This window comes from Leucopleurus acutus (assembly GCF_964270905.1).
Source record: "Leucopleurus acutus genome assembly, chromosome: 11".
In the NCBI taxonomy this organism is placed as follows: Eukaryota; Metazoa; Chordata; class Mammalia; order Artiodactyla; family Delphinidae; genus Leucopleurus; species Leucopleurus acutus.
In genome coordinates this window covers 100,043,552-100,071,471 of record NC_139152.1, presented here as the reverse complement: position 1 = coordinate 100,071,471, position 27,920 = coordinate 100,043,552, and the positions used below count along the sequence as shown (strand labels likewise).

The 27,920-nt window shown below is 62.0% G+C and overlaps 1 protein-coding gene across 2 annotated transcripts in view; it reads left to right on the top strand.

The window, feature by feature from the left end:
* The window catches only part of WNT7B (Wnt family member 7B), a gene marked incomplete at both ends in the record, with an annotated part of 50,164 nt that extends 34,277 nt beyond the window's left edge, over positions 1 to 15,887 (top strand). For both annotated transcript variants that reach the window (XM_082849982.1, XM_082849981.1), the window contains 2 exons: positions 9,512 to 9,783; positions 15,408 to 15,887. In XM_082849982.1, coding sequence (XP_082706108.1) covers positions 9,512 to 9,783; positions 15,408 to 15,887 — 752 coding nt within the window. The remainder of the gene's footprint in view (positions 1 to 9,511; positions 9,784 to 15,407) is intronic.
* Between the last annotated feature and the right edge of the window lie 12,033 nt (positions 15,888 to 27,920).

The following is a 27,920-nucleotide window of genomic DNA, read 5'->3' as shown; positions in this document are numbered from 1 at the left end:
TTTAGCAGGTACAGAAACAGGCACCGGGGTGCAAGGCAGCCTCTCCGGCCTCACTCAGCAGAGCGTGGATCGCACCCGGGGGTGGTCCAGGCCGGGCCCCCCACACCGCCAGAATCCTAGGTCAGGATGGCGGGGGCCTGGTGGGGCGGGGCCTCTGGGCTTCTGACCCTTCAAGTGCACAAATGGGGATTTGGGGCCTGGTGGGCCTCGAGGCATCTCTGGGCTCCCCTGCCTCCCCCCACCACAGCCTTTCCACCTCGCCCGTGTGTGCCGGGACGCAGCTCGGGCAGGGAGTGCGTGCCCAGGCCCCATGACTGAGCCAAGGCTGGGACACGGGCACTGCGCTGCCCCGCTGGGGCACCCCAGGAGCTGCTGGTGTGGCTAGGGTGTCTCCTGGCCTCCCTGGCCTCCATCGCTCCACCTGTAAACTGTGGGCAGGGGGAGGTATTCTCCCACCCCTTCTAAGCTCCTGGGAGCCTGAGGGCTGAATGGGGTGGTGGTGGAGGGTCTCAGAGGAGTGGGGGAGCTCACCAGCTGGCACTGTCCCACTGGCTGGGCCAAGGACTCAGGAAGCCCACCCTGTCCCATGTCCAATGTCGGTCACAGCAGCACCCTCCAGGGGCTTTCCATGTTCATAGAATAAAATCTAATATCGTCCCCGCGGGCTCCCAAAGTCACCATGGAGTGGCTGTCTCTTCTGCATCAAACCCTACACGCGTGGCTCATTCCCTCCCTGTGACCTTAGCATTGCTGTTCCCTCTGCCTGAACACTGTTCCCTGCGCCTTTGCATGGGTCATTCCTCTTGTCATTTAGGACTCACCTTCGGCATCCCTCTTGAGAGGGGCCCGCACTGGGCATCCTCCACCCAAGTCCCTCCCTACAGCCACCCGCCCTGCTGTCCCATCCGTGGTTCTGACCGAGGCCCTCTGCCTGCACTCCCTGTGAACCCTCCCAAGCCCGCTGGTCCCCTGGGCTGTGATGTGTTAGTCTTGTCCCACTGTATGCTTGGCCGTGGGCTTGGGGATGGGTAGGGGCTGAGGGCCTCCTCCCTGGGGCCCTGGGGTTGGCCAGGAGGGCAGACCATGCTTGGTGCTGGGATGGTAGCAGAGGAGTGAGGGAGGGAAGGGTGAGAGATGGAGTAGGGTGCCCGGGCGTGACACATGCAAGCCTGGGTCTCAGGCCTGGTCAGTGAGGGGGCAGACAGACTGTATGGTTTCCCTGTTCTGGTGGGTGTGGGGGGAGTGGTCCGAGCATGGACTCTGGGGTCCTGGGTCAGATCCCAGCTCTGTGGTCAGCCTGCCATGAGGCCTTGGGCCAGTCACCGGCCTCCTTTGAGCCAAGCATCCTCACTGTGAGGTGGGGCCCCTGTGAGAGTTTAAATCGAGTAGGACAGGTTGTATGCAATCCCCTAAAACCATCAGATGCTGTATGTTTTTAGAACAGCTTTATTGAGATATAACTCATATACAGTACAATTCAAGCATTTAAAGTGTACTATTCACTGGTTTTTAGTCACAGGTTGTGCAACCATCCCCATAGTCAATTTTAGAACATTTTCATCGCTCCAAAAAGAAACACTTAGCAATCATCCTCCAATCCCCCTCGCCCTTGGCAACACTCATCTGCTTCCTATCTCTGTGGAGTTACCCATTCTGGACGTTTCATATCAGTGGAATCCTACACCATGTGGCTTTTGTGTCCAGCATCTTTCACTGAGCATCACGTTTTCAAGGTTCCTCCATGTCGTAGCCTGTGTCAGTACTCCGTTCCTTTATAGGGCTGAAGAGTGTTTCATTGTGTGGAGAGACCACAGTTTCTTTATCCATTCATCCGCTGATGGACATTTGGGTTGTTTCCTCCTTTTGCTATTGTGAATCACGCTGCTATGAGTATTCACGTACAAGTTGTCGTGTGGACACGTGTTCATTTCTCTTGGGTACATAGCTAGGAGAGGAATTGCTGGGTTAAATATTAATAGTAACTCTGAAAAAAAAAAATAGTAACTCTGTATTTAACATTTTGAGGAACCTCCAAATGGTTTCCATAGCGGCTGCACCATTTTCCATTCCCACCAGCGGTGCACGAAGGTTCTGATTTCTCCACGTCCTCGTCAGCACTTGTTAGTGTCTCTCTTTGTATTTTAGCCATCCTAGCGGGTGTGACGTGCTGTCTCATCGTGGCTTTGATCTGCATTTCCTTGATGGCTAATGACGTTGAGCATCTTTTTTTGTGCTTAATGGACATTTTTTTTTTTTTTTTTTTTTGCGGTACGCGGGCCTCTTACCCCTGTGGCCTCTCCCGTTGCGGAGCACAGGCTCCGGACGCGCGGGCTCAGCGGCCGTGGCTCACGGGCCGAGCCGCTCCGCGGCACGTGGGATCCTCCCGGACCGGGGCACGAACCCGCGTCCCCTGCATGGGCAGGCGGACTCTCAACCACTGTGCCACCAGGGAAGCCCTAATGGACATTTTTATACCTTCTTTGGAGAAATGTCTATTCGGATCCTTTGCCCATTTTAAACTGGGTGGTTTGCCTTTTTATTACTGCATTGTAGAAAATGCTGTGTGTTTTCAAAGAGGGGCAAGCACAGGTTGGCAGAGAGGCAGGGTCTGACAGATCTGAGCTGCGTTGGCCACGAGCACAGGAACACACACGGGAGCACACACTTGCTCACGCTTATAGGAACTGCATTTGTGCAAACGTAAGTCCAGGCATACGCCCAGGGACACGGGCATGGGGACACATGCAGAGGTACACATGCATGGATGCCTAAACCTGTGTACACCCACGGAGAGCCCGTGTGTGGTGCGTCCCACACGTGTGGGCGTGAAGCTCGCGTCAGCGACCCTCTGTGCTGGGGCCAGGCCTGCCCACCTGGGATGACACGTGGGTCCCCTGACATGGTGGCTTGGCCGTATCAGAGCAGTTATCCTTATTTTGCAAAGTGGGGACATCGAGACATAGAAAGGCCCCTTGATTGGTCCAAGGTCACCCAACTGGCCAATTTTAGGTCTGGACTTAAACTCGAGGTCTCAGACTCTGAGCCCCTTCTCTGGGGCTTTGACCTCACCTCAGTCATTCTGGAATGTCAGGTCTGGGCTCCCCGACTTCCTGAGCCACTGTGTGACCTTGGGCAGCATGCTGCCCCTCTCTGGGCCTCAGACTCCTTGTCTGAGGAGTTGCACTGTGTAGCTAGCACTGGATGGTCCCTGAGGCCCTCCCAGCCTCCAGGTGCCAGGTCCCCAGCTCCCCTTCTCAGACGGATGCAAGTGCTTTTCTCACCCTGCCTCCCCAGGCCTGCAGTTAATCGGGTCATTATGAGCTCAATTAGGGCTTTTTGTGGCTTTCTAAAGATAGTGTGCCAGGCCCCTACGGATGCTAGGAAGTGGCAGGTGGCTTTGAGGGGACACTGAGGAGGGTGTGTGTGCCTGGGGCCTGGGGAGGGCGGGCACAGCCCCCAGCTCTGCCCTGGGGGGGTGAGGGGACCTCTGTTCTGCCCAGGCCCTCGCATGACCCAGGAGCCACATTTGTCCCCTCCAGTAACTGCTCACAGAGATCTGCCTGGTCCCCAGCGTCCTCATCGGGGTCAGGGTGAGGGGACAGGTGGGTGGGCTAGGCCCTACTGACCCAGGAAAACCCTCTTTCCCCGGGAGTCAGGTCTGGCCGGCATGGAGCGGGGCAGTGGGGGTGCGGTTAAGTTTGAATAACCAAGAGCAAAGGGAGAGCAGAGCTGGCTGGCCCCTGAGCGGCCGGCGCCTCAGTTTATCCATGGGGCAGTGGTCTCTGAGGGCGTGGCTGTTGTGGGTTCATCTGGAATAGGCATGGAGGCGGCAGCTGGGCAGGCGGACTGGGAGGAGGCTGTGGACAGCACAGAGCGGGGCCTGGGCCTGTCCTGGGGCCCCTGCACTGTACCTGGGCTTCCCTGGCCCGCTCAGTATTTGGTGATGCTGAGGGCGATGCCCATTTGTCCCGTTTGCTCTTAGAGCTGCTCCTGGGGCCGTAGGGCGAATGGGGACGCAGGCTCAGAGAGGGTTTGTGACTTGCCTGGGGCCGCACAGCAGCTGTGAGAATGCAAGTCCAAGGCTTTCTTGCCTGCTCCTCCCCGAGTCTCCCCGTACCTCCCTCTCTGCTTTCCCGAAACCTCGGGCCGGGGCCCCGCGTGGCTAATGGAGCCCACCTTGACCTGTCAGGTGCCAGACGCAGACTGCAGAGCCCTGTTGCTGGCTCTGGTGTCTGGGGGTACAGATCCACGCTGGGGTGGCTCTGGATCCCAAGAGGGGCCCCCGGGCCTCCCAAGTCTGAAGCGTACCCCCAGGACAGCTGCTGGCCCCAAACAGACCATCCTCGCTGCCTTCACCCAACTCCCCACCCTCATCACCAGACAGAGCTGGAGCAGCCGCTGTGCTCAGACGGCCATTACTGCTACTGCCTGGAGCAAATCACTTCCCGCCTTCGAGGCTCGGTGTTCCCACCTGCGAGACGGGTCTCATCAAGAGCATCTATTCCGTGGGTGGTCGTGGAGATAAAAGGAGGTGATGGGGCTTCCCTGGTGGCGCAGTGGTTGAGAGTCCGCCTGCCGATGCAGGGGACGCGGGTTCGTGCCCCGGTCTGGGAAGATCCCACGTGCCGCGGAGCGGCTGGGCCCGTGAGCCATGGCCGCTGAGCCTGCGCGTCCGGAGCCTGTGCTCTGCAACGGGAGAGGCCACAACAGTGAGAGGCCCGCGTACCGCAAAAAAAAAAAAAGGTGATGAATGTAGTGCGTCCAGCCCCAGCCCTGCTCACATGAAGACTCAGGGAATAATGAGGCAGGGTGGGCGTACCTGGAAGAATCAGACATGGATCCGACCCACCACCCCTGCAGCCCGCGGGCACCTGGCAGGAGCCCAGAGGAAGGCCCTCACCCCAATAGGGCTTCCAGGAGCGGGGGGCCTCCCAGCTGCGTCCAGAGCCTGGGTGAGCTGCAGGCACGTGGGCGCGCAGGCAGGGTTCCCAGCAAGGAGGGGCCCAGCGTCCCCCAGCGCGGGCCGCAGGGAGCCAGGCTACTCCTGTTCCAGAGCAGTGGTGTGCGCTTGGCCAGGTGGGGCTTGATGGCGTGGTGGGAGGAACGGCTGGGCTCGAGGGCATCTCTGAAGCTTGGGGAGCCATCGATGTTTGCTGGCCATGGGGCACGGGTTCAAGGGGCTTCTTTCTTTTTTTTTTTTTTTGCGGTACGCGGGCCTCTCACTGTTGTGGCCTCTCCCATTGCAGAGCACAGGCTCCGGACACACAGGCTCAGTGGCCATGGCTCACGGGCCCAGCCGCCCCGCGGCACGTGGGATCTTCCCAGACCGGGGCACGAACCCGTGTCCCCTGCATCGGCAGGCGGACTCTCAACCACTGCGCCATCAGGAAAGCCCAAGGGACTTCTTTCTAAATCTACACACTGGCTCCTTCTCACCCTAGAGGATGGGCAGGCGACATGCCAGGGATTCCAAGCCAGCCCCTGTGGTGATCGGGGGAGGGGCCCGTCTCATCCCTCCATGTCAGGCACACTGTGACCTGGGGCCAGTAACGAAGCCCTCTGAGTCTGCAGCCACGTCTGTGAAATGGGGCCACGGGGCTGTCGTGAGCATTAAATAAGATGTATGTGCAGAGTGCGGGCACGTGGGAACCCCTCCATCCAGGACCCCACCTCATTCTCCTCAGTTCTCCCTAGACTGCAGCTCTCTCACTGCTTGCCTCCCCTTTGTCTCCATGGTGAGATGAGAGGGTTTGGCTCATTAAAAGCAAATAAAAAAGGAATTAGTGGGAGCGGCAGCCCGGTGAGTAACTGATGAGTAACTGGGTCTGAGCTGAGCAGGGCAGAAACCAGGCGGGAGCAGACAGCCTGGGAGAGGGTTCTGTGAAATGCCCTCCGAACACACAGGCCCGGCCTGGGCGCCTGCTGGCCTGCTTGGGGGCGTTAGGTCGGAGGACGTGGGAGTCTCCCATCTGGCTGCCGATGGGGAGGGAGAGCGTTTGGGGAAGAAGAGGGTCACGGGCAGGGCTTCCGAGGGCAGGCCGCACCGTGCTCGCCTAGGCAGGGCTTGGCTGTGGCACTTTTAACGCCGTTGGCCTGGCCTCTTGGTGTGATTACACAACTGGTGGAGATTTCTAACCCCTTGCTGGGCGACTAGCTTGTGACACGCCCACTCTGAGGCTAGCTCTACCTCCCCAGAGCTTCCCGCCGGCGTTCCCCTGCCACTAGCGCCCCGCCACCACCGCACGCCTGGGGTCCACAGATAGTCCAAGTGCAGCATCTCCTCTGCAAGGGGGCTGTGCACACCTCTTCTCCTGCCTCCTCCTGCCCAAGGTCACCGAGCTGCACGGGGGCCAAGCTGGGGGCAGGATGGCCTCCGGTGACCTGTGCCCCAGGCCCCGAGTCCCTCCGTCTGCCTCGCTGGGCTTTGATTCCTCTGCCTGGGTTCGAGTCCGGCTTCAGCCCCTAACAGCTAGTCTCATAACTTCTGTGTGCCTCAGCGTCCTCCCCTGTGCAATGGCAATAAGGATGAAACCTGCCTCGCACGATTGTCGGGACAGTGCGATGAGAACACGTGCTAAGGGTTAGAGTGGTGCTGGTGCCGTGACAGCAGGTGAGCGATGGCGTGAGGAGGAGAGAAGCGCAGCTCTGCTGATCCACTTTCGAAACAGTTCCAGGACCCCACCCCTTGTGTAGCCAGAGTGAGCTCCAAGATGCACATCCTACAGCCTCCTGACCCAGCACCTGCACGGAAAGTGCCCACTGCTGCGTGGGACATCTCTGGCCACCCACAAGCTGGCTCCCCGGGACCTCGGCCCCCTCTTTTCTTATTGCTCTTGATCTCAGACTTGTGCAAGCAACAGAAAGTCGTTTCACACCTCTGCACCAGGAGTATGCACCTACCACCCACGCACCACACAACTATATACTCACACGCTCACGTACTCAGACACCATGTACTCAGTCACACACATCACGTACACACACTCTCACGCACTCATGGGGAGTTAACTCATACTTCTTGGTAAGATTTATTTTAAGATGCCACCTCCTGCAGGAAGCCTTCCCTGACTCCACCCTCTGCCCTCCCTTAGAGAGGCAGGTCAGGGCATTCTTGGAGGTTCCATGGTTCCCTGTGCCCCTCCTCGCAGAGCACTGTGGTCCCCTCCTCTCCTGGAATCCCCTCACGAGTTCACCGCTGCTCCCCCGCCCAAGCGCAAGCTTGTCGCAGGCCCTGCTGGGCTTGGGTGACACCAAACCAACAGCGAGGAGTTCAGTAACCCACTTCGCACCATCCTCTCCCTGTCCCTGTATCTGTCTGGTGCTCCTGGCTGATGGCCTGGACGGTGCAGGGACCAGGGCTCCTCAGTGATCCTCCAGGAGCCACTCACTGTGCTGAGAGAGGCTTCTTACAGAGCGGTGGCAGCAGAGCGGTCCCCACGCGGGAGGTGGGAAGTGTGGGCAGGAAGGGCCCACCCAGGAGGAGGGGCTGGATGTCCAGCAAGGCCCTGGGCAGTGCCGCCCTGTGCCCTTTGCAAAGATCCCCTGATCTTTCTGGGGAGGAAGGGATGCCCGACACCACCTTCCATCAGCTCTTCTCAGAGGATGGAAGTTTCCAGGAAGCTATGGCCCCTCCGAGACAGCAGAGGCCAACCAAAGCCTCCTCTGCCCTGGGTCCCGGAGACCAGAAGGTCTCACCCTGGTCCTCATCCTGAGTGGGAGAAACCCCGGGAACAGGGACCCCAGATAAGTGAGCCCCCCAGGGAACAGGGATCCCACTGAGGGTGAGACCCCCAGGGTAGAGGAACTCACTGAGGATGAAGCCCACCCCGGGGACAGGGACCCCACCAAGGGTGGGCCCCCCCACCCTGGGGACAGGGACCTCCCTGAGGGTAAGCCCCCCAGGGGAACAGGGATCCCATCTAGGTGAGCCCCCCTCAGCGGGTTGGTGGGTGAGGAGGTGGACCCCAGAGCACACAGTCGGTGCCCAGCACAGGGCTGGGCATAAAGTTGGTGCTCAATGGATGTTTATGGAATGGGCCTAACTTGACCCTCCACCCTCCCTCAGTCTGGGGGGATGACGCCAGCCCCCAACAACAGCGACAGCACCAAGCACGCAGAGGGGCACGCTGGTGCTCGCGGGGCACAAACACAGGGCTCGTGCAAGGATGGGGTCGTGGGTTTGCAGTGGCCACACCCCGCTACTGCTGAGGGCAGTGCGATTCCCGCTCAGCAGAGCTTGGCTTTGGGCCAGTCGACATCACTGAGCTCTGTACCCATAGTGGCAGGTGCTGGGGACCACACAGAACCGGCCGTGGCCCACAGGGAGCCTCTGTGCTCGTGGGCAAGGTGAGAGGGGCTCAAGAGACTGGGGCCAGGATGGCAGGATGCACAGGCTGGGGGCTGTGGAAAATAAAGAATGAGAGCTGGACCCGCTCATCTGAGGGGACTTTGACCCGTGTGGAGCTGGCAAGTCCCAGTGGTAGGGCTAACCAGTGGACAGTGTCGAGAGCAATGAGAGCGTCAGACCTGCCACTGAGGGAGATCAGGCAGCCCGGGCTCCCTTCTGGCTGGTGGTCTGGGAAGGCTGCCTGGAGGAGGAGGCATTGGAACTGGCCTTGGAAAGTTGTTAAAATTTGGGCATGAAGGGGAAGGAAATAACACCGAAAAGACCAGGAACCGTCCAGGAGCATGTGAGCAGTACCGGATTTGGGTCTTTCTGGGTGGCGGACGGGGAGAGGGGGCTGGGGGTCCAGCTGGACATGGACTTCAGGCTTGGACGGCAGGCCTTCCCTCCTCAGCTCAGGCAGAGGAGAGGGAGGGAAAGTGTGTGTGGGGGGGTGCGGAGCTGCACTTTGCACCTGCCTGGAGGGTGGCTGGTGGGTGAGGGAGGTCGGGAGGACCAGCACCTGAGTGTGGCAGTTCAGAGACCCCTGAAGCAGGCAGGGGTGTCGGAGGAGAAGGGAGATTCAGGAGGCCAGGGCCTGGTGATGGGTGACAGTGGGTGCTTAGAGAGGGAGAGAGACAGACGGCAACGAAGGGCTCTGGCGCCACTCTGAGCTGGGGCGATTCTGTCTGGCCCCTGGCTGGTGGGGTGGGTGCCCCCCAAAGGGATCAGCACAAGTGGCTGGTTCATGAAGAGCAGTGCTGGGAGGCTGACAGAGGCCCAGACCCCAAACATCCCCTCCCAGGCCCGCCCCGCACTGCTGTCTCCCAGGAGGAAGTTGGGCCTCTCCAGCCCAGGCTTCCGGGACAGGAAGAGAAGTGTCTTACATGCCGGTGGCAGGGCCGTGGCATACATCGAGTGCCCACTGTATACCGTCCTCACCACAGCCCTGAAAGGTGGGTTCTATGGGCCCCGCTTTGCTGAGTGAGAAGCTCAGAGAGGCTAAGGGCTGAGCCCAGAGTCACACAGCCGGCCGGCAGCAGGACCAGGGCCCAGCACTGGGTCCCCTGAGCCCACCGGGCCGGGACCTGCGGGGCTTCACCGTCCGCACCCGCCCCCTCCCCGCAGGGAGCCGGGAGGCCGCCTTCACGTACGCCATCACCGCCGCCGGCGTGGCTCACGCCGTCACCGCCGCCTGCAGCCAGGGCAACCTGAGCAACTGCGGCTGCGACCGCGAGAAGCAGGGCTACTACAACCAGGCCGAGGGCTGGAAGTGGGGCGGCTGCTCCGCCGACGTGCGCTACGGCATCGACTTCTCCCGGCGCTTCGTGGACGCCCGCGAGATCAAGAAAAACGCCAGGCGCCTCATGAACCTGCACAACAATGAGGCGGGCAGGAAGGTAGGGCGGGCACTGGGCGGGGCGGGGCGGGCAGGCCTGGGTCACGTGTGACGGCCGCGTTACACGGGGATGCTGTGGCCCTCTCTGAGCTGTGGGCCCCTCTCCTAGCGGAGGGAGTTGGTGAACTGAACCCTGAAAGTGCGGGGTGGGGAGTGCTGAGCGCAAGCCGTCACTTCTGTCCGTCCCAGCAGCCCGAAGAGCTGGGCCTTACTGTTCCCATGACAGAGGTTTGAAAACTGAGGCCGGGAGTGAAGTGATGCCCGCGGCCCCCAGCTGGTGGGCGGTAGGGGTGAGACAGGGATCCTGTTTGCACACAAGGTGGGAACCGGGCCTGGCCTGGGACCCAAGGGTGAGGGGAGGCCCCTGGGCCACAGTCCATGTCCCTGCCCTGCTCCTAGAGGGGTCTTGCCGATATACGAGGAAAGGCTTCCTGGAGGAGGCGGCCTTTGGCTCAGATTGCTGAGAGACTGGAGGAAGGGGTGTTCCCAGGAAGCAGGAACAGAAGGGCAGAAACTGAGCTGGGGGCTCTTGGGCAGCCAGCTTCATGCGTGGTGCGGGCCGCAGAGTGGTGGGTGATAACCGAGGACATTCAAGCCGGGACGCACTGGGGAAGAACTCAGGGCGAGTCCAGCCCCGCCCCTGGGAGATGAGGGCCCCAGATACTGGGCTGGGAGGGGCGGCCGCCATGGCGGCAAGATGGCCCGAGATAGGGTAGCCAGCCAAGTGGAACGCCTCTGGGTCTGGCTCTCCAGTCCGGGGGGCTGCACCCAGGGCGCCAGGGCCTGTGGGGCTCTGCAGGCTAGGCATGACTCGCCTTTCCAGGCAAAGAGTTGAAGATGCCCTCTGCCCCAGGGCCCAGAGCTGGGCTCGTTCACTCTCGCTGCCCCTTCTGTGTGCCAGGCGTTATGCTGGGTTCAGGGTCAGGGAGGAGTGAGACATAGCCTTGGCCGCGGGAGCTCCCACAGCTCCAACTGGGGCCACATGAGGGGAGCAGGGGCTGCACCCAGAAACAGTGAGAGCCCGGGGACCTGAGGGAGGGGTGGCAGTAGCTTCCGGGAGGCAGTGGTGTCCACGTACCGGAGCTGAGAAGAGCAGAGGCAGAAGGAGCTGGCACCTGCGAGGTGTGGGAGGGGTGGAGGGGTGGGGGAGGAGTGGGAGAGGGGTGGGGGAGGGGTGGGAGAGGGGTGTGGAAGGAGTGGGGGAGGGGTGTGGAAGGAGTGGGGGAGGGGTGGGGAGCTTGGGGGAGGGGTACTGCAGATGGTTCCGGCTGGCGGGAGCACGAGGGGTGGTGACACAGGGCCTGAGAAGTAAGCAGGGACCAGTCCAGAATGGGCCTTGAACGCCAGGCCCAGGGTTTGACTTCATCCTGTAGATGTGCAGGTTGCCATGCAGCAGGTGGTTATTAAATTATTGTCAGATGAACAGATGAGTGAAGAAATGAGTGACAGCCTTTGTCTCTAAGGAGCTCACAGACAGCACATAGGCCCCATTCTCTAGGCACAGGCAAACAGTGATCTGGGTCTGGGAGGGCAGAGGAAGGAGAGATTCACTTACATGGAGGCACCAGGAGGGCTCCCTGGAGGAGGAGGTGTGTCTGAACTCTCAACTGAACTAGCCCCCCCACCCCCCTTTGAGCCTCTGCAGTGGCTTAGGTCTTGAGCAGGGGCTTTCCCACACCCCTGGGAGGACGGACTCACTGTCCCCATTTTACACATGGGGACTTGGTGGCAGCAGGGGGTGGGCGGGAGGGAGTCCTGCCAATTGACAGGTGATGAAAAGGCATAAGGGAAATGGAGGCTAGCAGGATTGGTTCCCCGGGGAGACAGGAGGCATGACAATAAGGAGGCTGGTGAAGGGACCTGGGCCTGTTCAGGGGGATGAGGATGGAAGAGGGTCAGCATGTTGGGGGTTTTGGACTGGGGTGAAGCCATGAACCTGGAAGCCATGAACTGAGGAGAAGGAGATTGTCAGGGGCTGGGAGAGCAGATGGGCAGTGCGAGGGCCCGTCAGGGACAGGGCAGCCCCAGGAAAGGCCTCTAAGGTGGTCAGCAGCCGGGATTCTCCTGCCAGCGTTGTCCCCAGCTGTCTGTGAGGCCCTGGCTGGCCCGGTCCTTCTGCTGAGTCAGTCTTGCCATCCGCACAGTGGGTGTAATGCACCTTGTGCCCCTCCCCCACTGCCTCTCCAACAGCCTCGACCCTGTGGGGCTGTGCAGCGTGTTTGTGGTCTGAGCCCTTGGAAGAGGCCAACGGTGGTGGCCACACAGTGTCCCCGGGGGCTGATCATGGCAGTAGAGGTGGGGTGGGTGTGGCTTTTGAGGCTTCCTAGAGAACTGAGTCCAGACCTTCACGGGTCATCCCAGTGCTGGGGCACCCTGGCCCCATAATAGAGCGGCCAGGCCCACCCCCCCACCCCCTCAGGGCCACGGAGTTCAGCAAGTCACGTGGAGAGGAAGCTGATGATGCCACAGCAAAGTCCCCCAAACTGCGTGGCTTAGAGCAAGAGAAATTTATTCTCTCATAGAGGCAGAGGGCCTAAATCAAGCTGTCGGCAGGGCCAAGCTCCCACCACGGCTCCGGGGAAAGACCCTTCCTGCCTCTTCCAGCTACTGGTGGCCCCAGGTGCTCCTTAACTTGTGGCCACATCATCCAGTCTCTGCCTCTGTCTTCACGTGGCCCCTCCCCTGTGTCTGTGTTCCCTCCTCTTCTGTCTCTTATCACGACATGTGTCCTTGGACTTAGGGCCCACCCTGAACCAGGATGATCTCATCTCGAGTCTTACTTACATCTGCAAAGTTCCTATCTCCAAATAAGGTCACCTTCTGAGGTTCTGAGTGGACATGAATTTGGGGGGGACACTCTTTTAGCCCACCCCAGACCAGCACATGGCCCACCGCCTCCCTGGTGGGCCAGGGCTGGACAAGCTGAGACCTGCTCAACTCTTGGCTCCCTCAGGACTACGGTCCATCAACCCTGTGACTCCCCCTAACTTGACAGTAACTAACCACTGTCCCCAGAGTGTGGGCCGTCCATTATTCTGTAAAGAATCCCGGTCAGCCCTTTTCTGGAGCTCCCCCATCCACTCCCTCTACTACCTAGGGTGGTGGGGCAGGGGTGAGGCCCAGGGGAGGGGCCCTGCTCAGCCACCAGCTCCTCTAGGCAAGGGTGGGTCACACTGCACCCTCCCAGGTGGTCTCCTGGGGCAGCGGGACTGGCGCCATCGTCACTGTCGCTCTTATCGTGAGGGCACTGGAGACTGAAACAGCACATTCTTGAATCCTGTGATCACGTCCCGGGAGAGGCTCAGGCCCCGGGGACCCAGCCAAGCAAGGCTTCAGCCCCTTGCTCTGCAAACAGCTGCCCGATCGGCTTCATCTGCTGACTGTCACACAGGATCTGAACGTGGAGGGAACGGGTGGAGGGAAGGGGCTCGGGGCAGATGGCAGAGCGAGGTGTGGGGCAGCTGTTCTGCAGCCGAAGTGGGCATCCCGATGGCCGTTAAGCCTGGACCACCTGACCAGCACAAATGCTAGCCTGGACACTCCTGCCAGGTCTCTGGCCATCACCACCTGTCTGAGGAGGCACCTCCGGGGTCAGCAGCCTGGGGTGGGGTGAACTGCTTCCCGGGCTGGGGGCTCTGAGAGGGCTATGATCTGGTCAGCTCCTGGCCCGGGGGCATCACGGCAGGCAGTGTGGCCAGGGCAGGAGAAGCTTCCCGGCCTTGAAGGGTAGATTAATGGAGGGAGGGGCTTTTGGAGGAAGGGGATGGTCCAAGCAAAGATGAACATGGGGTGGGGTTGAAGGAGGGAAAGGAGAGGTCTGACTGCGATGAAGGGGAGACGGGGGAGGGGCAGGGGGCAGAGAAGAGATCCAGATATGCTTTTCCGGGGTGGAGGTCCCACCCTTCACCCAGATCCCCAGACCCGACTTGTGGCCAGTGCCTTCCACCCAAACACCCCACGGCACAGTCACCAAGCCCTGCAATTCCAGTTCTGAGTGTTCCCCAAACCTGGCCCCTTCCCCTCCTCTCGATATCGGGGCCGCCCCACCTCGGCCCGCCCATGACAGAGCATCACCTTCCTTCTCCTTCCTCCTCCCTTTTCCCCAGCTTCTCCTGTCTCCATCCCCAAGCCACCAGCCTCACGTCATGTTCACTTGGGCCGAGTCTCCCCTTCCTTGCTTGTGCTGTGCTGCCCTGGCTCCCCCTCCTCTTTGTCTAATGACCTCCTACTCCACCATCAACACCTAGTACAGGCACCGCCTACTCCAGGAAGCCCCCCACCCTAGGCAGCCTCCCCCTCTCACAGCCCCTGCACTTTGCTGCTTTGTGTGTCGGTTTCTTCCTGTTTCCCACCTGGAGTGTGAGCCCCGGGGTTCCTGCCTCGGTCCAGGGCCCTGTGTGGTCAGGGCTGGGAAAGCGAGGGGGCGGCAGCCGACACCGTGGGAGTTTCTGTCTTTCTTTCATTTGTTCATTCATTCATTCATCCACCGAGGTTCAGGGCTGGGAAAGTGAGGGGGCGGCAGCCGACACTGTGGGAGTTTCTGTCTTTCTTTCATATGTTCTTTCATTCATTCATCCACCGAGGTTCAGGGCAGGGAAAGCGAGGGGGCGGCAGCCGACACCGTGGGTGTTTCTGTCTTACTTTCATATGTTCATTCATTCATTCATTCACTGAGGTTCAGGGCAGGGAAAGCGAGGGGGCAGCAGCCGACACCGTGGGTGTTTCTGTCATTTGTTCATTCATTCACTCACTGAGGTTCAGGGCAGGGAAAGTGAGGGGCGGCAGCCGACACCATGGGTGTTTCTGTCTTTCTTTCATTTGTTCATTCATTCATTCATTCATTCACTGAAGGTCAGGGCTGGGGTTCTGGACCAGGGGGCAGAGGGTGGCCAAGACCCTGTAGGGCTGGGCTGTCACAGTGAGGCCAGCGGGAGCCCAGACAGCTGACAAATGGCCCTTGTGCAGTCGTGGGGCGGCAGCTAATGATTCCCCATCTTTAATCAGGCCTGGCTGGCAGGGCCTTTTCGATCCGGGTAAATGAGTGCCTGGGGTCAGGGCTGGCTCTGGGAATTGGCTTTCCAGGGCCAAGGAGGGAGGCCCAAGGAAAACACGGCTGCACCCATCACGGGCCCTCAGGGAGCGGCAGAGAAAGAACAACACTGGTCGGAGGGCGGCTTCCCAGCAGACGGCACACCCGGGCCTCACGGATCCATGCACTCAGCTCCCGCCCGCCCCCACTCTGTCCTTCAGCAGAGGGGTACAGAGCTCCGTGTGCGTGCCAGGCTTTCACTGAACAGCCACTCATTAAGCGTCGACTGCATGCCAGGGCCTACCCCAGGCACGAGGGTGCGTAGTGGAAGAGACAGGGGTGGGGGATCCGCACTTATTAAGCACCTGCTGTCGCTGGACCTGGCACCGACGAGAGGTGTCTCCTCCAGCCTGGATGGGTGCGCGCACCAACTTCCCACCTGTGGTCAGTAGCCCCACTCAATGCATGAGGAGACGGAGGCTGTGGGAGGAGGAAACACTGACCGTGTGTCGCACAGCGGGGGGTGGGGAGCCGGGTCCAGGTCTGGAGGAGGCCCCGACCCTCCACCCACACTGAGCCTGCCCTGTGGCCCGCAGGTCCTGGAGGAGCGCATGAAGCTGGAGTGCAAGTGCCACGGCGTGTCGGGCTCGTGCACCACCAAGACGTGCTGGACCACGCTACCCAAGTTCCGCGAGGTGGGCCACCTGCTCAAGGAGAAGTACAACGTGGCGGTGCAGGTGGAGGTGGTGCGGGCCAGCCGCCTGCGGCAGCCCACCTTCCTGCGCATCAAACAGCTGCGCAGCTACCAGAAGCCCATGGAGACGGACCTGGTGTACATCGAGAAGTCGCCCAACTACTGCGAGGAGGACGCGGCCACGGGCAGCGTGGGCACCCAGGGCCGCCTGTGCAACCGCACGTCGCCCGGCGCCGACGGCTGCGACACCATGTGCTGCGGCCGAGGCTACAACACCCACCAGTACACCAAGGTCTGGCAGTGCAACTGCAAGTTCCACTGGTGCTGCTTCGTCAAGTGCAACACGTGCAGCGAGCGCACCGAGGTCTTCACCTGCAAGTGAGCGGCTCCTCCCCGCCCCGCGGCCCCGCCCCCCCGCCCCGCGGCCCCGCCCCGCGGCGTTTTGCACTTCTGCTCCCAGCCGGGCCGCCGGCAGAGGTGGGTGGAGAAGGTGGGGAGCTCCGCGGGCGGGCGCGGCAGAGCTCCCCCGGGGCCGGTCACCCTCTCCTTGCCCCCCAGGGGCTCCCTCCTGCCATTCCTGTCCCCTCCCGTGGCAGAACAGTGCCCATCACCTGGCCCAGAGGGCGAGGCCAATGGCATGAGTGTCCCCGAGGGGCCCAGTGAATTTCTTTTCTTTTCTCCGGGAGAGTGAACCCCAAGGACACCCACATACCCCGGAAAGCAAAGCGACAAGACTCTGAGTGTCCTCCCCCGCCTGGTGGTATGGACACGGAAAGACTGTCCCAGGCCACCTCAGTCACTGGGCTCCAGGGCGGTTTGGGCAAATGTTGACAAAAATTATTTATGTTTTCTTAGTATCAGAAGAGGACTTTAGCACTAAGGCATAGCCGGTCCTAACTCCATACTCTGTGTTAGCTCATCCCCTTGCTGCTCTCTGCTTCCTCTTTTGGCCCCTGGGTACCCTCGGGAGCATCCCTGTGTATGGCCCTGTCCCTGGGGAGGTGGCGGTGCACGCGGTCCCCATGTGAGCTGGGCAGGGGCTTGGTGGCTGACATGACCAAGACGGCCTCTGAGGAGAGCCACGGACAGGGACCTCTGGCCCTTCCTTTCCTTCTTTTGAAAACCAGCTCTAGCAAATCAAAATGTCACCCATGTCAGGTTCCAGGAGTGCTGCATCCCCTCCCTAATGCTGGTGCCCTTCCAGTCCCCCGCCAGCCTGACACCCCCTAGTTTACAGAGCCCCCTCCCACCCTGGAACCAGCCGAAACCCCAGGACAGCGCTGTGCCGGGGCAAGCTGGTGGGAAGGGGGATAGTTCAGGGGTGTTCGCCTTATTTGACAGATGGGGAAACTGAGGCCAAGAATGGCTCAAGCACTAGCCAGAGACCCCAAGGCCGTAAGTGGAGGCTCCCCCATACCAGGCCTCCTGACCCTGAAGGACATGTTCTGGGGATGCCCAGGGTGAGGGGCAGCCCCCATGCCTTGAAAAATCTGGCCGTGCTCTTCCCCCCGCTGCCAGCCTCACTGGGGTCCACGCCCCGCCTCGAGGTGCCTTTGACAGTTTCTCCTGTGGTCTTCTTGCCCAATCCTGGTCCTTTCGCCCTGGCCCGGATGCTGAGAAAACGGATAGGGCGTTGCTCCGCTGGGTTCCCACCTGCTGTGCCAGCAGACACTCCCCCGTGGTCCCCATACCACGCAGGCCCTCCCTTGAGGTCCGAATCACCCCGAAACCTGGGAAACGGGAATGGAAAGGGGTCCTGCTTGGTTTTAAACTGTGTGCGGGATAGGGAGAGATTGGGGGCCGGGGACTTGGCACTGGACGTGTCCTCTGACACTATTCCCACCCACCTTGGGGAGACTGAGGCACAATTTGTCCGGGCCCAGAAAGGCTGGTGTGCACCTGCTTCTGGAGCACCACTGCCCATGCACTTGTCCCTGCTCTGAATTTAGGGTGTTTTCTCGCAGAAACCCGTGGAAATGTGTCTTCAGGCTACTGACCAGCCAAGTGGGCCGGACATTAGCCTGGGGTGAGTGACCCTGGGCCCTGGCCCTGGCGTCCACCCTGCCTGCCTCGATGATGCCAGGACGCTCCACCAACAGCAGCTGTCCTGGGAGCTTCCAGGCCACTGTGAATGCCCCCCAGTCCCCTTCCCCCCCGATCCCGGGTCCCAGGACACCCCCGAGTCCACAGGCCTAGCATCTTCTGCCAAGGAACCTGGTTAACTTATATTGTTATATAGCGTCGAAATGTCTATAGTGTCTTTTAAATTATTGTGACCTACACTGGGTGCTGGGGGGCGGGGGTGGCCGCGCTGTCCCCGAGCCAGCCTCCTCCTCCTGCTTGAAACAGACCCTTGGACCCTTGGGGCCCCTGATGCCACCAAGTCATGCGCACTGTCCCTCGGCTACGAGGTGCCGCCGCCGAGACCCCGCCGCCCCCTAACAGTCTGTCAGCAGCAGCCCTTCCCTTGGGTGGGGGTGGGGTGTCAGCGTGGCCCAGGCAGGGACGGGGGTGGCCGAGGCGCTGCGTGTCTCCGCAGTGCCCTCACTTCAGGAGAGCTGCTGGGGTTCTGATGGGCTGTGTCTGGCCTCCCCGAGAGGGGAGCGCTCGGCTCCAATAAAGCTGGAATCAGAGAAGTGAGTGTGCGGAGTCTCTGCAGCTCTGGGGCGGGCGGGGAGACGCCTGAGCGGCCCGCCGAGGCCGGCCCAGCCCCGCTCCCCCTCGCCCCTCTGTGCGGGCTGGGCTGGTGCCGGGCGAGGGGAGGGGCTTGCCATGCTGAACCTACAGGAACCTTTAGCCTGTCCCCATCTGGCAAGGGCCACTGGTGGAAGCTGGGCACAGACCCTGAGGCCTCCCTGGACAGCCTGGGTCAGGCCGCAGGGACAGGAGGGCCACGGCCCCGTGCTGAGCTGACTAGGGCTGCGGGGCTGGGTGCTACTCTCAGGAGAAGCGGAAGCCTGAGGGTGGGTGACCCGCAGCCAGGAGGCCCTGGGCCCGTCTGACCCCCTCTGTGCCTCCTTCCCCTTCTGACCCCAGGAGGGGTCTGTCCCCAGGGTCCCCGCGGGTCTGTCCAGTTGTATCCGCTGGGTTTTGACTCCAGTGCCCCCCTGGGGCGCTCCTTGCCCTCTCCAGGTGTGGGAAGGCAGACCAAGGTCCCTGGGAGCTCAGCGGCCCCTGGCTGGCCACCAGGCCTTGCTGCTTCTCCCCAGAGGCCCGGCCTCCGCCCGCGGTAACTAACCGTGTGAGCAGTGAGGATGAATGGCATTCCTGCTGAGGGCCGGAAGGCATGCGGTGGGGCCGGTTTGGCCACTGCCCGCTGTCCCGGCAGCCTGGCATCAGGCAGAACCGCTGATCAAACAGCCCCCGTCTGCCTGGGTACCCACAGAGCCTGGCCCCAGACCCACATCCCTGCGGAGGGGCCACCAGGTGGGCTTTTGGAGGAGGGTGCGCCCCTCCAGGGGGAGACAGGAGAGAGCCCTGGATCTGGAGTCCAAGCCCTGTCCCTCCCGCCTCCCAACCCGGGGCACGGCAGCCCGTGGTGCGCCCCCCCCCCCAGAAGGCCTCAGTTTCCCCATGTGGCAGCCGGAGGTGTCCGGGGCCAGGACTCGGGGGTCAACAGGCTCTGTGGGGCCTGAGCCAGGCGTGGGCTGGGGGGTTGGGGGGTGCTTGGCAGGAGGCCCCTGCTCCCACCAGACGGTAAGCAAATCTGCGGTGGCGGCTGCGGTGGAACGCCAGGGTCCGGCTACTCCCACAGGGCCAGGAATGAGGAAAGAGCTCCGAGAATGCCACGGCCCCGGTGCCCAGACTGTACTTATTTCTTGGCTACGGTTCAACCCCAGCCCCGGCCTCCCAGGGCCGCCCAGCACATCCTCCAAGGGGCCCTGCCCGAGGCTTCGAGCCCACACTGCCTGGCCCAGCCTGGGGGACCCCCTGACCCTCAGCCCCAGGCTCCACCTCTGAGGCTACTATTTCAGAAGCATTTCCCCAGGCGGCCCTACACCCCCGGCACACGGTGGCTCATTGCCCCCAGAGTGACACCTGCGCCCCGGGGCTCTGGCCCATCTCTCTCTGCTGGCCCTGGGCATGCCGGGTACCATCCTGCCTCTGAATTTGCCCGGGATGCACCTTCTCCAGTCTTGCCTTCCCTCTGTGCCGGAGAGAGCACGGAATCACCGAGGCAGGAGCGGTCCTGTGGGCTTCCCTGAGTAGGATTTGGGGACACTAGCAGGGGGAGCCTGGAGTTTTGAGTGCAACGTCTCCATCACCCATTCATTCATTCACTCACTTGTTCACTCACTCACTCAGGCTTGCTGGAGGCCAGGCCCTGGTCTGGCCCGGGGAGGTGGGAGGACGTGGTTCAAGCCCGGCCTTGACCCCCAGGGGCTCCAGGCCTTCGTCCCACTCCTGCCTTAAGCAGGAAGCCCCTTCTGGGGGTGCAACTGCGGACTGACGCAGCCCGGGAGACGGAAAGCGCTTTGGACCGGCTCTTCCACACCTCTGAGCCTCAATTTCCCCCTCTGTGGGATGGACACAGAGGAGCCAGCTCTGTCCAGCCAGGCTGGGGTTCCCTCTTCCTCTGTCTGGAGGACACTCCTGCCCACACTTTGCTCTCAGGCCGAGCTCTTGCATTGAGGTCTCTCACGCTGTTCCCCCTACAGGCTGTCCACTCAGCTGCTGCCTAGTGGGCAGAGCCCACACGGGCCCTGTGGCCATGGTGGGCAGAGGCTCTCTCCTTGCTGTGGCCTTTGAAGTCCTTCCTGACCCTCTGTCTCATCTCCTACAGCCCGAGACCCCCCACACAAGGCCCCTGGCCCTGCCAGCAAGCTTCCCCTCCCCAGAGCTGCCCCCAGCTGCTGCCCAGCCTTTGCTCCAGCTGTGCCCACACCCCTCTTCCCTATAATGCCCCCGCTTCCCCAACAAGCTTGCTGGGGCTTCTGTCCTCCCTCACCTTCCATCTCGGCTCTTGTCCTCATGGGCAGAGGTCTCATTGCTGGGACCACCCCCCTCCCCCAGCAGGCTGAGGGCCCTTGGAAGTGAGCAGGCCTGTGGAATACTGAATAACGCCCTCCACCACGCCAGCCGCTGGGTCTGGTCCACGGTTACCCATAACCTTCACAGCACCCCTTTCCCAGATAGGTCAGTGCTAGCTCTATTTTATAGATAGGAAAACGGAGGCACAGAGAATACAGTATTCTGTCCAAGGTCATCCAGCTGGTGAGAGGCAGAACCGGGATTTGAACTCAGGTGTCTTCTGGCATCTTCCTTCCACCCAATTCATATGCCAACTCCCACGAGGGGAAACTGAGGCCCCGGGGCCTTGTGCAAGGCCTCACAGAGGTGAGTGGGAAGAGAATGGCTGAGGCAGGTCTCAGGGAGGGGATGACGGCAACTCACTCTTCACCGAGCACAGAACAGGGAAGACAGGGCTAAAAAGTAGCAGGCAGGATCTGGGTTAGTTACCTGAGTGAACTTCATAACGCCCAGAGCTGGGAGGTGGGGAGGGGTCAGGAGGGCTGGCTGTGGGCCTGGTGAAGGAAAAAGGGGCAGGTGACCTGGGTTGGGTGGGCCTGGGGCGGCACAGCTGTGGTCTAGGGGGCCTGAGGGGCCCAGGAGGGGGACGAGAGGCGAGTGGGGACTGAAGCTCCCGACACTCAGGAAGTTGTGAGGTCCTCTGAGCAGAGCACGTCCCCCAGGAGGCATGGCGCTGGGGCAGGGCCCCTGGGAGCCAGGAGGTTCAGCTGAACATGACCTTGGACCTCCCCTGCTGCCGTCCCTGCCCTTCTCTCCTCTTGGTCGGAGCTTGAGCCCACCTTCCTTCTCTGATGCCCCCGCCTGCTCATCAGGTCCTTGGTCTTGTAGGACCTGGGGACTCAGCTGCGTGACCTGGGCGTCCCAGGACTCTTGGGAATCAGAACCTGTAGGTCTCAGAGCTCCCAGGGAGTCGCAGGCCTGGCACCCACAGCAGTGCCCAGCAGAGTCCTGGGAGGAGTCTGGGAGGTGGGCAGGTGGTCCACCAAATGCACTGGTGAAGGGGGGTCAGGGCCCACCTGCAGCCTCCCCTGGGCGGGCACTGCTCCTAGGGTGCCAGGGGTGAGCAGCGCCCGGACCGGAGCTGCCTGGCCAGCCCCCCTGGCTGGCCTGTCCTCTGGTGAGCTGCATGCCTCTCTGAGCACAGCTGGAATCCTGCAGCCACCTGGGATGCTGTAGAACGGCTGCCCCTGCAGCCTCGCAGGGAAGCAGCCCAGATGCAGGCAGTGCAGGCCCAGGATCAGGAGTCCTCTTACTCCCCCTGCAGGCAGAGGCCAGTGGCCGGCAGGGCAGCCGGGGCTGAGACGCCCTCCAGGAGGTGGACACAGGTGGCCTCGCTCGTCCCCCGTGGGTGGCCGGCCCACACACCCTGAGGCCCAGCGGTGGCCTCTAGGACTCCACTCCTTCCAGACTAGCCTAGTGTGGGGTCTCGCTGGTAACGCTGGGCAGGACTCCCGTGGAGGCCTCTCCAGGGGTCTGCAGCTCGGGAAGCTGCCTGCCTGAGCTGCCGGAGCTGGGCCGCAGCTGGGGCCGTTCGGCTGCTCCAGCGGCTCCTGCATCGCCCCAGCCCCAGAGTGGGCTGGGGGGCTTTGCCCAAGTCCCTCCCCTGGTTTCGGGCTCACACCCTCACTTCTGGTCCCGGAGCCCCTCTTTTTCCGCCAAGCAGGACGGGATGGTGCAGCCACCCCTCCCCGCATTCCTTTCCCCTCATCCATCACCGCGCATCTCCTCGGGGCCCGGAGCTTGGCTGGGGATGGTGGGGTCCCAGAAATGAGCCTGAAATGAGGTCCTCCCTTAAAAGCCCCAGGCCAGGATGGGGGACAGAAGGATGAACAGCAGGTGCTTCAGTGCGCGTCCCCCCACCGCCCGCCATCCATCCCCGAGGCTGCAGCGGAGGGAGGAGGGGCTGGGAGTGCAGAGGGGCAGGGTACCGACCTCGGGGCTGGGGTGGGGGTGGGGGTGGGGAGGGGGCGTGGGGTTGTCGGCAAAGCTTCCCGGAGGAGCAGCCTCTAGGCTGAGGCCTCAAAGGAAAGGGAGGGGTCGGGAGGGAGGCAGGAGGAAAAGAGATGTTCCAGGGTCAGCAACGGAGGTGGGTGAGGGTCTAGGGTGGGACCCGGAGCATGGAGTGTATGGGGGCTGGGCAGCGGGGAGAGTGGAGCTTGGAGAGCTGCCCCACCACTGATAAGGTTCAGGAAGTTTCTGGAAGGACAGAAGGGAAACTTGCCCTTGAGTCTCATGGCTTCCAGCATTTGTCAAGAACTCTCAGTCCCCGCTCCTCCTTGCCCCCGGGGCCAGTGTGGTCCCATGCCTTCTGGGCAAAGCCAGCTGGCTTCCCCGATACCCAGGCTGCAATCTGCAGCGCCCCCATTCCATAAAGAAGTCTCTCGAACAAGAGCCATCGGGCTGGGAGGGGTGGGGGGGGGAGGGCTGGGCACTGGGCCTTCCTGAAGCCACTCTGCCCGCCTCGCCATCTTGGCTGGGCCTGGAGGCCGGGCTGTCCGTTGCCCTCTGGCTGGCAGATCATCAGATCCAGGATGGGCCCAGCTGCTCGAGCCCCCCTTGCCTCCCGCTTTGAGCTACCAAGGCTGATGCCAGGACTCTGAGCTTCTCCTTGTCAGCCCGTGCGGGGAGGGGGCACCCTGCCTGCTGAGGAAGTGGGGATGGCCTTGTCGATGGGTCCTGACACAGAAGGGGTGACTAACGCCAGCTTCCCCTCCTGGGTTCCCAGGGAAGGAGGATCGATTAAATCTCAACAGCAAACACTCTAGGAGAGGGAGGGCAGCTGGTGGCGACGGAGCTGAGTCACCAGGGCTGTCTCCAGGAGCTGGGGGCGTGCACACGGCTGGGGTGGCGGCGGGGCGGGCGGGGGGGCCCTCCCTGATCTCAGCAGCCCGGCTCTAGTGGAAAGGGCCTGCCAGCGCCGCTCACTGAGGAGACTTTGGGGCAACCCTAGGAGGTCTGGTGGGGGGCAGGCCTCAGGCCACATTAGGAGGAGTTTCTCACTGCCTGAGCTACTGGAAGCAAGGAGTTCCCTATCACTGCAGGAATTCAAGCATGGTTTGATCTCCACATGATGGAGAGGGAGCCTCCATGGTATTCTGACTTCATTGATTCTCAGATGCTGGGAGTCTGAACTTTCTGTCTAGGGTTCCAGGAGTCCCGGTGCTGTGGCTGGAAGAAGGCCCTGGTGGGGTGCAGATGGATGGGGTCGGGCTCTGGGGAGGCTGCCTTGCCCAGGTCCTCTTCTCCTGCGCCTCACAGGAAGTTTCCTCTGGAGGCAAGAAGCCTCGTTTCACCCTTATTCATTTGCTTGACAAATGTTCTTGTGCCTCTCTTGCGTGTCAGGCACTGGCGATGCAGCAAAAGTCCTGCCCATGGGGAGCTGACAGTCTGCAGGGGGCATGAGACGAGCATCTATCAGCCATGTAATAAACATCATAGACCATAAAGGGCTCTTTGCAGAAGAGGGTAATCAGGGCTTAGGAAAAGCCAAGGCAGGTTATGTAAGATGGGTGGGTGGTCAGAGCTGGCCACATGGATGAGCTGCCCCTTGATGGAGACAAGGAGGGGAGACATAAAAGATGCTCCAGGGAGAGGGACCAGCCAGGCCAGAGGCCGGGAGGAGAGAGAACGGTCGGTGGACTGGGGGAGCTGAGCACGCAGCTGCCCCTCAGGTGCAGGGAGCAGGGACTCGCTCCAGGGTGTGCAGGGTTGGGGAGGAACCGGCACGCAGGCCTGCCTCCTGCACAGAGGGCCTGGCCCCTCTTCACCCCGGTGGCCTGTGGATGGAGGGGGTGGCTGGCCGGGCCAGGGAGCACGCTGACAGCAGGGGCTCTGGGTCTGATCCTTTCCTGTCTTTGTGAACTTGGCCGACCGTGCCTCAGTTTCCCCTCTGTAAGACAGGACGAGAGTGCCTGTCCAGGGGCTGTGAGGAGGGTCCAGCCAAGCGCCCAGAACAAGTCCTCAGCCTTTCGCCCCTCCTCGCCCTCAGCATCCAGTCCCACTGAGGGACAGAGGGCAGACGTGCCCCCGGCCGGCAGCCAAGCAAGGACACTGGCAAGCCCCTCTGCTGCCCGCCCTGCTCAGTGCCCCTCCCCCCTGGGCAGGCTCGTGGGTGGGGTTGGAGGCTGTGGAGTAGACGGCCCCTCCCACCCTCCCCTGGGGAAAGCAGGGCTGTCTCCCTGGGGACCTCTGCCTGTGCGGAGAGGCCTTGCCAGCCCTGATTGGGGTGGGCACCACAGGCTCTGGGAGGGTACCAGGAGCCCTGCCCCGGGGCGCCCTCGCCCCTTTATAGTTTACAAGTTTCTCTCAGGACCGTGGTCTACCGCAGCTCAGGGCCTGGGGGCCCCGGGTCCCAACCTCTCCCTTGTCCTCGGAGTCTTCCTCAGCTGGTGCCCTTCCCCCTCTCTGGTTCCTTCCTGCGGGGCTTCTCTCCCTTTGCTGGTCCCTGACTGAGGCTGGGACTCAGGGGCTCAGGGTCCCCTCCTGTCCCCTCACGGGGTTCTCAGGGCCACAAGGCCGTCTGTGGTTCCAAATCACTGTGTCCCAGGCCAGGGTGGCCATCGACCTCCTTGAGCCCCTGCAGGCTCCTGCAGGTGACACCCAGCATGTCCCCCCACCCTGGGGATCCCTCCCCACAGCCTGCCACCCCCCGCGCCTGAGGACCTCCAGGTTCACGCCCCAGCTCTACCCTGGAGCGCAGCGCAGCCGGGCACCGCGGCCTGCGATGTGAACACACCACCTGGCGGCAGCCCCCTTGCACCGTCTCCAGCCCCTCCTTCAGCCCTTCTTTGGGGCCTCTGCTCCCTCTGGCTGGCGGCTCCCCTGGTGGCTCCTGGTCACCCTTCAGCTGGGACGTGGCTTCTGCCAGGACACCCCGTCTGTGCCACCCCTGCCCCAGCTGTGTTAGCGTTGTCTCTTTCCTTGTTAGTCGGGGGGCGTATTATTGTTACCACCGGGTGAAGGCGGGGCCGCGACGGTGTCCAAGCCCCTCCTGGCTGCCCCCCACCCCGATGCGGCCCCTGGCCTGGCTGGCCTGGCGCTGACATGCCTCCTGCAGGGCTGTAATGGGCACCTTGACCCCATAATCGTTTTCTGATACCGTCGTGCTCCCGTCACCGGCAGTTAAGTCACAACTTGGCACGAGACTGGGAGCGCCAGGCCAGGGCCAACCGGCGGGCGGGGCAGGAATCCCCGCAGGGGCCCGAGATGCGCCTCTTTTAGCCTGGAGAAGAAAGCTAAACCCGGACACACAGCACGCAGGACGAATATTTGTTCTCCTTCTTAACAGGGCTCGGCGGCGGGTTTGGGGCCTGCAGCACACGCTGGGCTGAGGCGCGCTGGCTCAGGGGAAGGCTGGCCTGTCCCCGCACGCCCCAGCCAGCGCGCCCTCCTGCGGCCCCCGCCCTGTGCCCCGGAGCCTCCCAGGTCCCCACCCACCAGCGCTGTCCCCAGGCACCGGGCCCCTCTCCCCTCAGCGGCCACGGAAACCCTGGCCTCCCGCGAAGTCTCCCCCCGCTCCGGATGCCCAGTCGCCCTCAGACCAGCCTCCGCCAGCCGTGGGGAGTGGCAGACGTGCCCCATCTGGGGTTGCCACTCCGGCTGCCCCTGTTGGCTACTGCTCTGCATCCCGGGCGTGAGGAAGACACCCCAAGGTGCTCCCACCCCAGGGGAGACACAGAAGTGCTTTCGCTGCAGTGAGTGAGGATGCAGCCCGGGCTCCCCTTCCCTGGGTGCCGAGGAGGAGGCCGGGCGCTCTCTCCTACGGCTGCTCTAACCGACCTCCGCAGCTGGGCGGCTCTACCTCTGAGGCCAGAAGTCCGAAGTCCAGGTGTGGGCAGGGCCACCTCCCTGGGAGGTGCTCGGGGAGAATTCTTCCAGCTCCTGGTGGCTGCCGGCATCCTTGGCTTGTGGCCGCGTCACGCCAGCCTTCAAGGCCAGCATCTTCCCGCCTCTCTCTGCCCCGTCTTCACGTGGCTGCGCCCCTCTGTGTGTTGGAGCCCCTCTGCTCCCTCTCAGGACCCCTTTGGCTGCATTTAGGGCCCACGGATAATCCGGGATAATCTCCCACCTCAAGATTCTGACTTTAATCACATGTACCATGTAAGGAAACACGTACAAGCACGGCATTAGGACCTGGATGTCTCTGAGGCCACTCTTCAGCCCTCTACAGACAGCCTGGGCTGGTGGACTCCCCAGACCCCGCCCACCAGAGGCAGCTCCTTCTAAGAAGAGTGCAGGGTTGGTGGGGGAGTCCACAAGTCAGAGGGCGGCTGTTACTGCCCGAATTGGGGTTTGCGGGAGAAACGCAGAGCTCCTGGCTGCATCCCAGCCCGCGGGGCCTGGCTGCTGGCTGGGCTGTGAGGGCCACTCTGGGGTGGAGTGTGGGCCCGGGTTGGCTTTGGCTCACACTTGCGGGCTGTGTGCTCACGAAGAAGCACGTGCCCCAGGCTGGTCGGCGTCACCACGGTCCACGCCTCTGAGGGCTCTCCCTCGCGAGGTCCTTACCAGCAGGAGCGTGCTGGTGAGGACTGAACGTCCAGTGAACAGTGGCTACTAATACTCACCCAGCCCCTCCTGCCCAGGACCTTCTGGTTCCCCTCAACTTGGCCAGGGTCTGCCCGCGACCCCTGGTATCCCTCCTGCCCCCTGATCTGCCGGTGGGGCGGATGAGGTGCCTTCTGCCTGGAACAGTCCCCAGAACACCTCCGTGTGGCTGTCCTCCTGCTTTGGGTCTCAGCTTGGTGGTCACCAGCTCAGACAGACCCTCCCGGGCTCCATACTGCAGAGGCTACGTCGCTGTCTGCCCCGTCCCCGGAGCTGGCTCTCACTGAGCTTGTCCCCCAGACTTCCGGTTGATTCCACTGGCATGTACAACCATTGCTGGCTTGTCACCAGCGAGGCCCAGTGACAGGGCCCAGGGCGTAGCAGGAATACAGCAATGTTTTGTTGACCCAATCAATGGGTGGAGGTTTTCCAGACATCGGTTCAATGAGAAAATGCCGTAAATACCAGAAAACAACAATACATAAAAACAAAACCAAACTGCTTAGCGATGCTAAGCAGACCCGTCTCGCAGCCCGAGCAACAGAGTAGCTCCCACCCCAGGCCCGAGGTCCTGGCTGGGTTCAAGCTTCCTACAGGATTAGGAGCTCAGGGAGAGCTTGTGCCCAGTGAGCGCATCTACTCTATGCCAGGGCCGCCCAGTGAACAGAGGGCTGAGGGCCAGACCCAGGGACACTCCCAGCTGGAGGAACCACGCTGGGGCCCTAAGCCCATTCTCAGAGCCCAAGAGATCTTTCCAGAGAAGAACGAGAGGCTGGACTTCTTTCCATTGTGTCCTGGAGCCACGCACACCGTGGGGCTCCGTGATGACTCTTGAACCGAA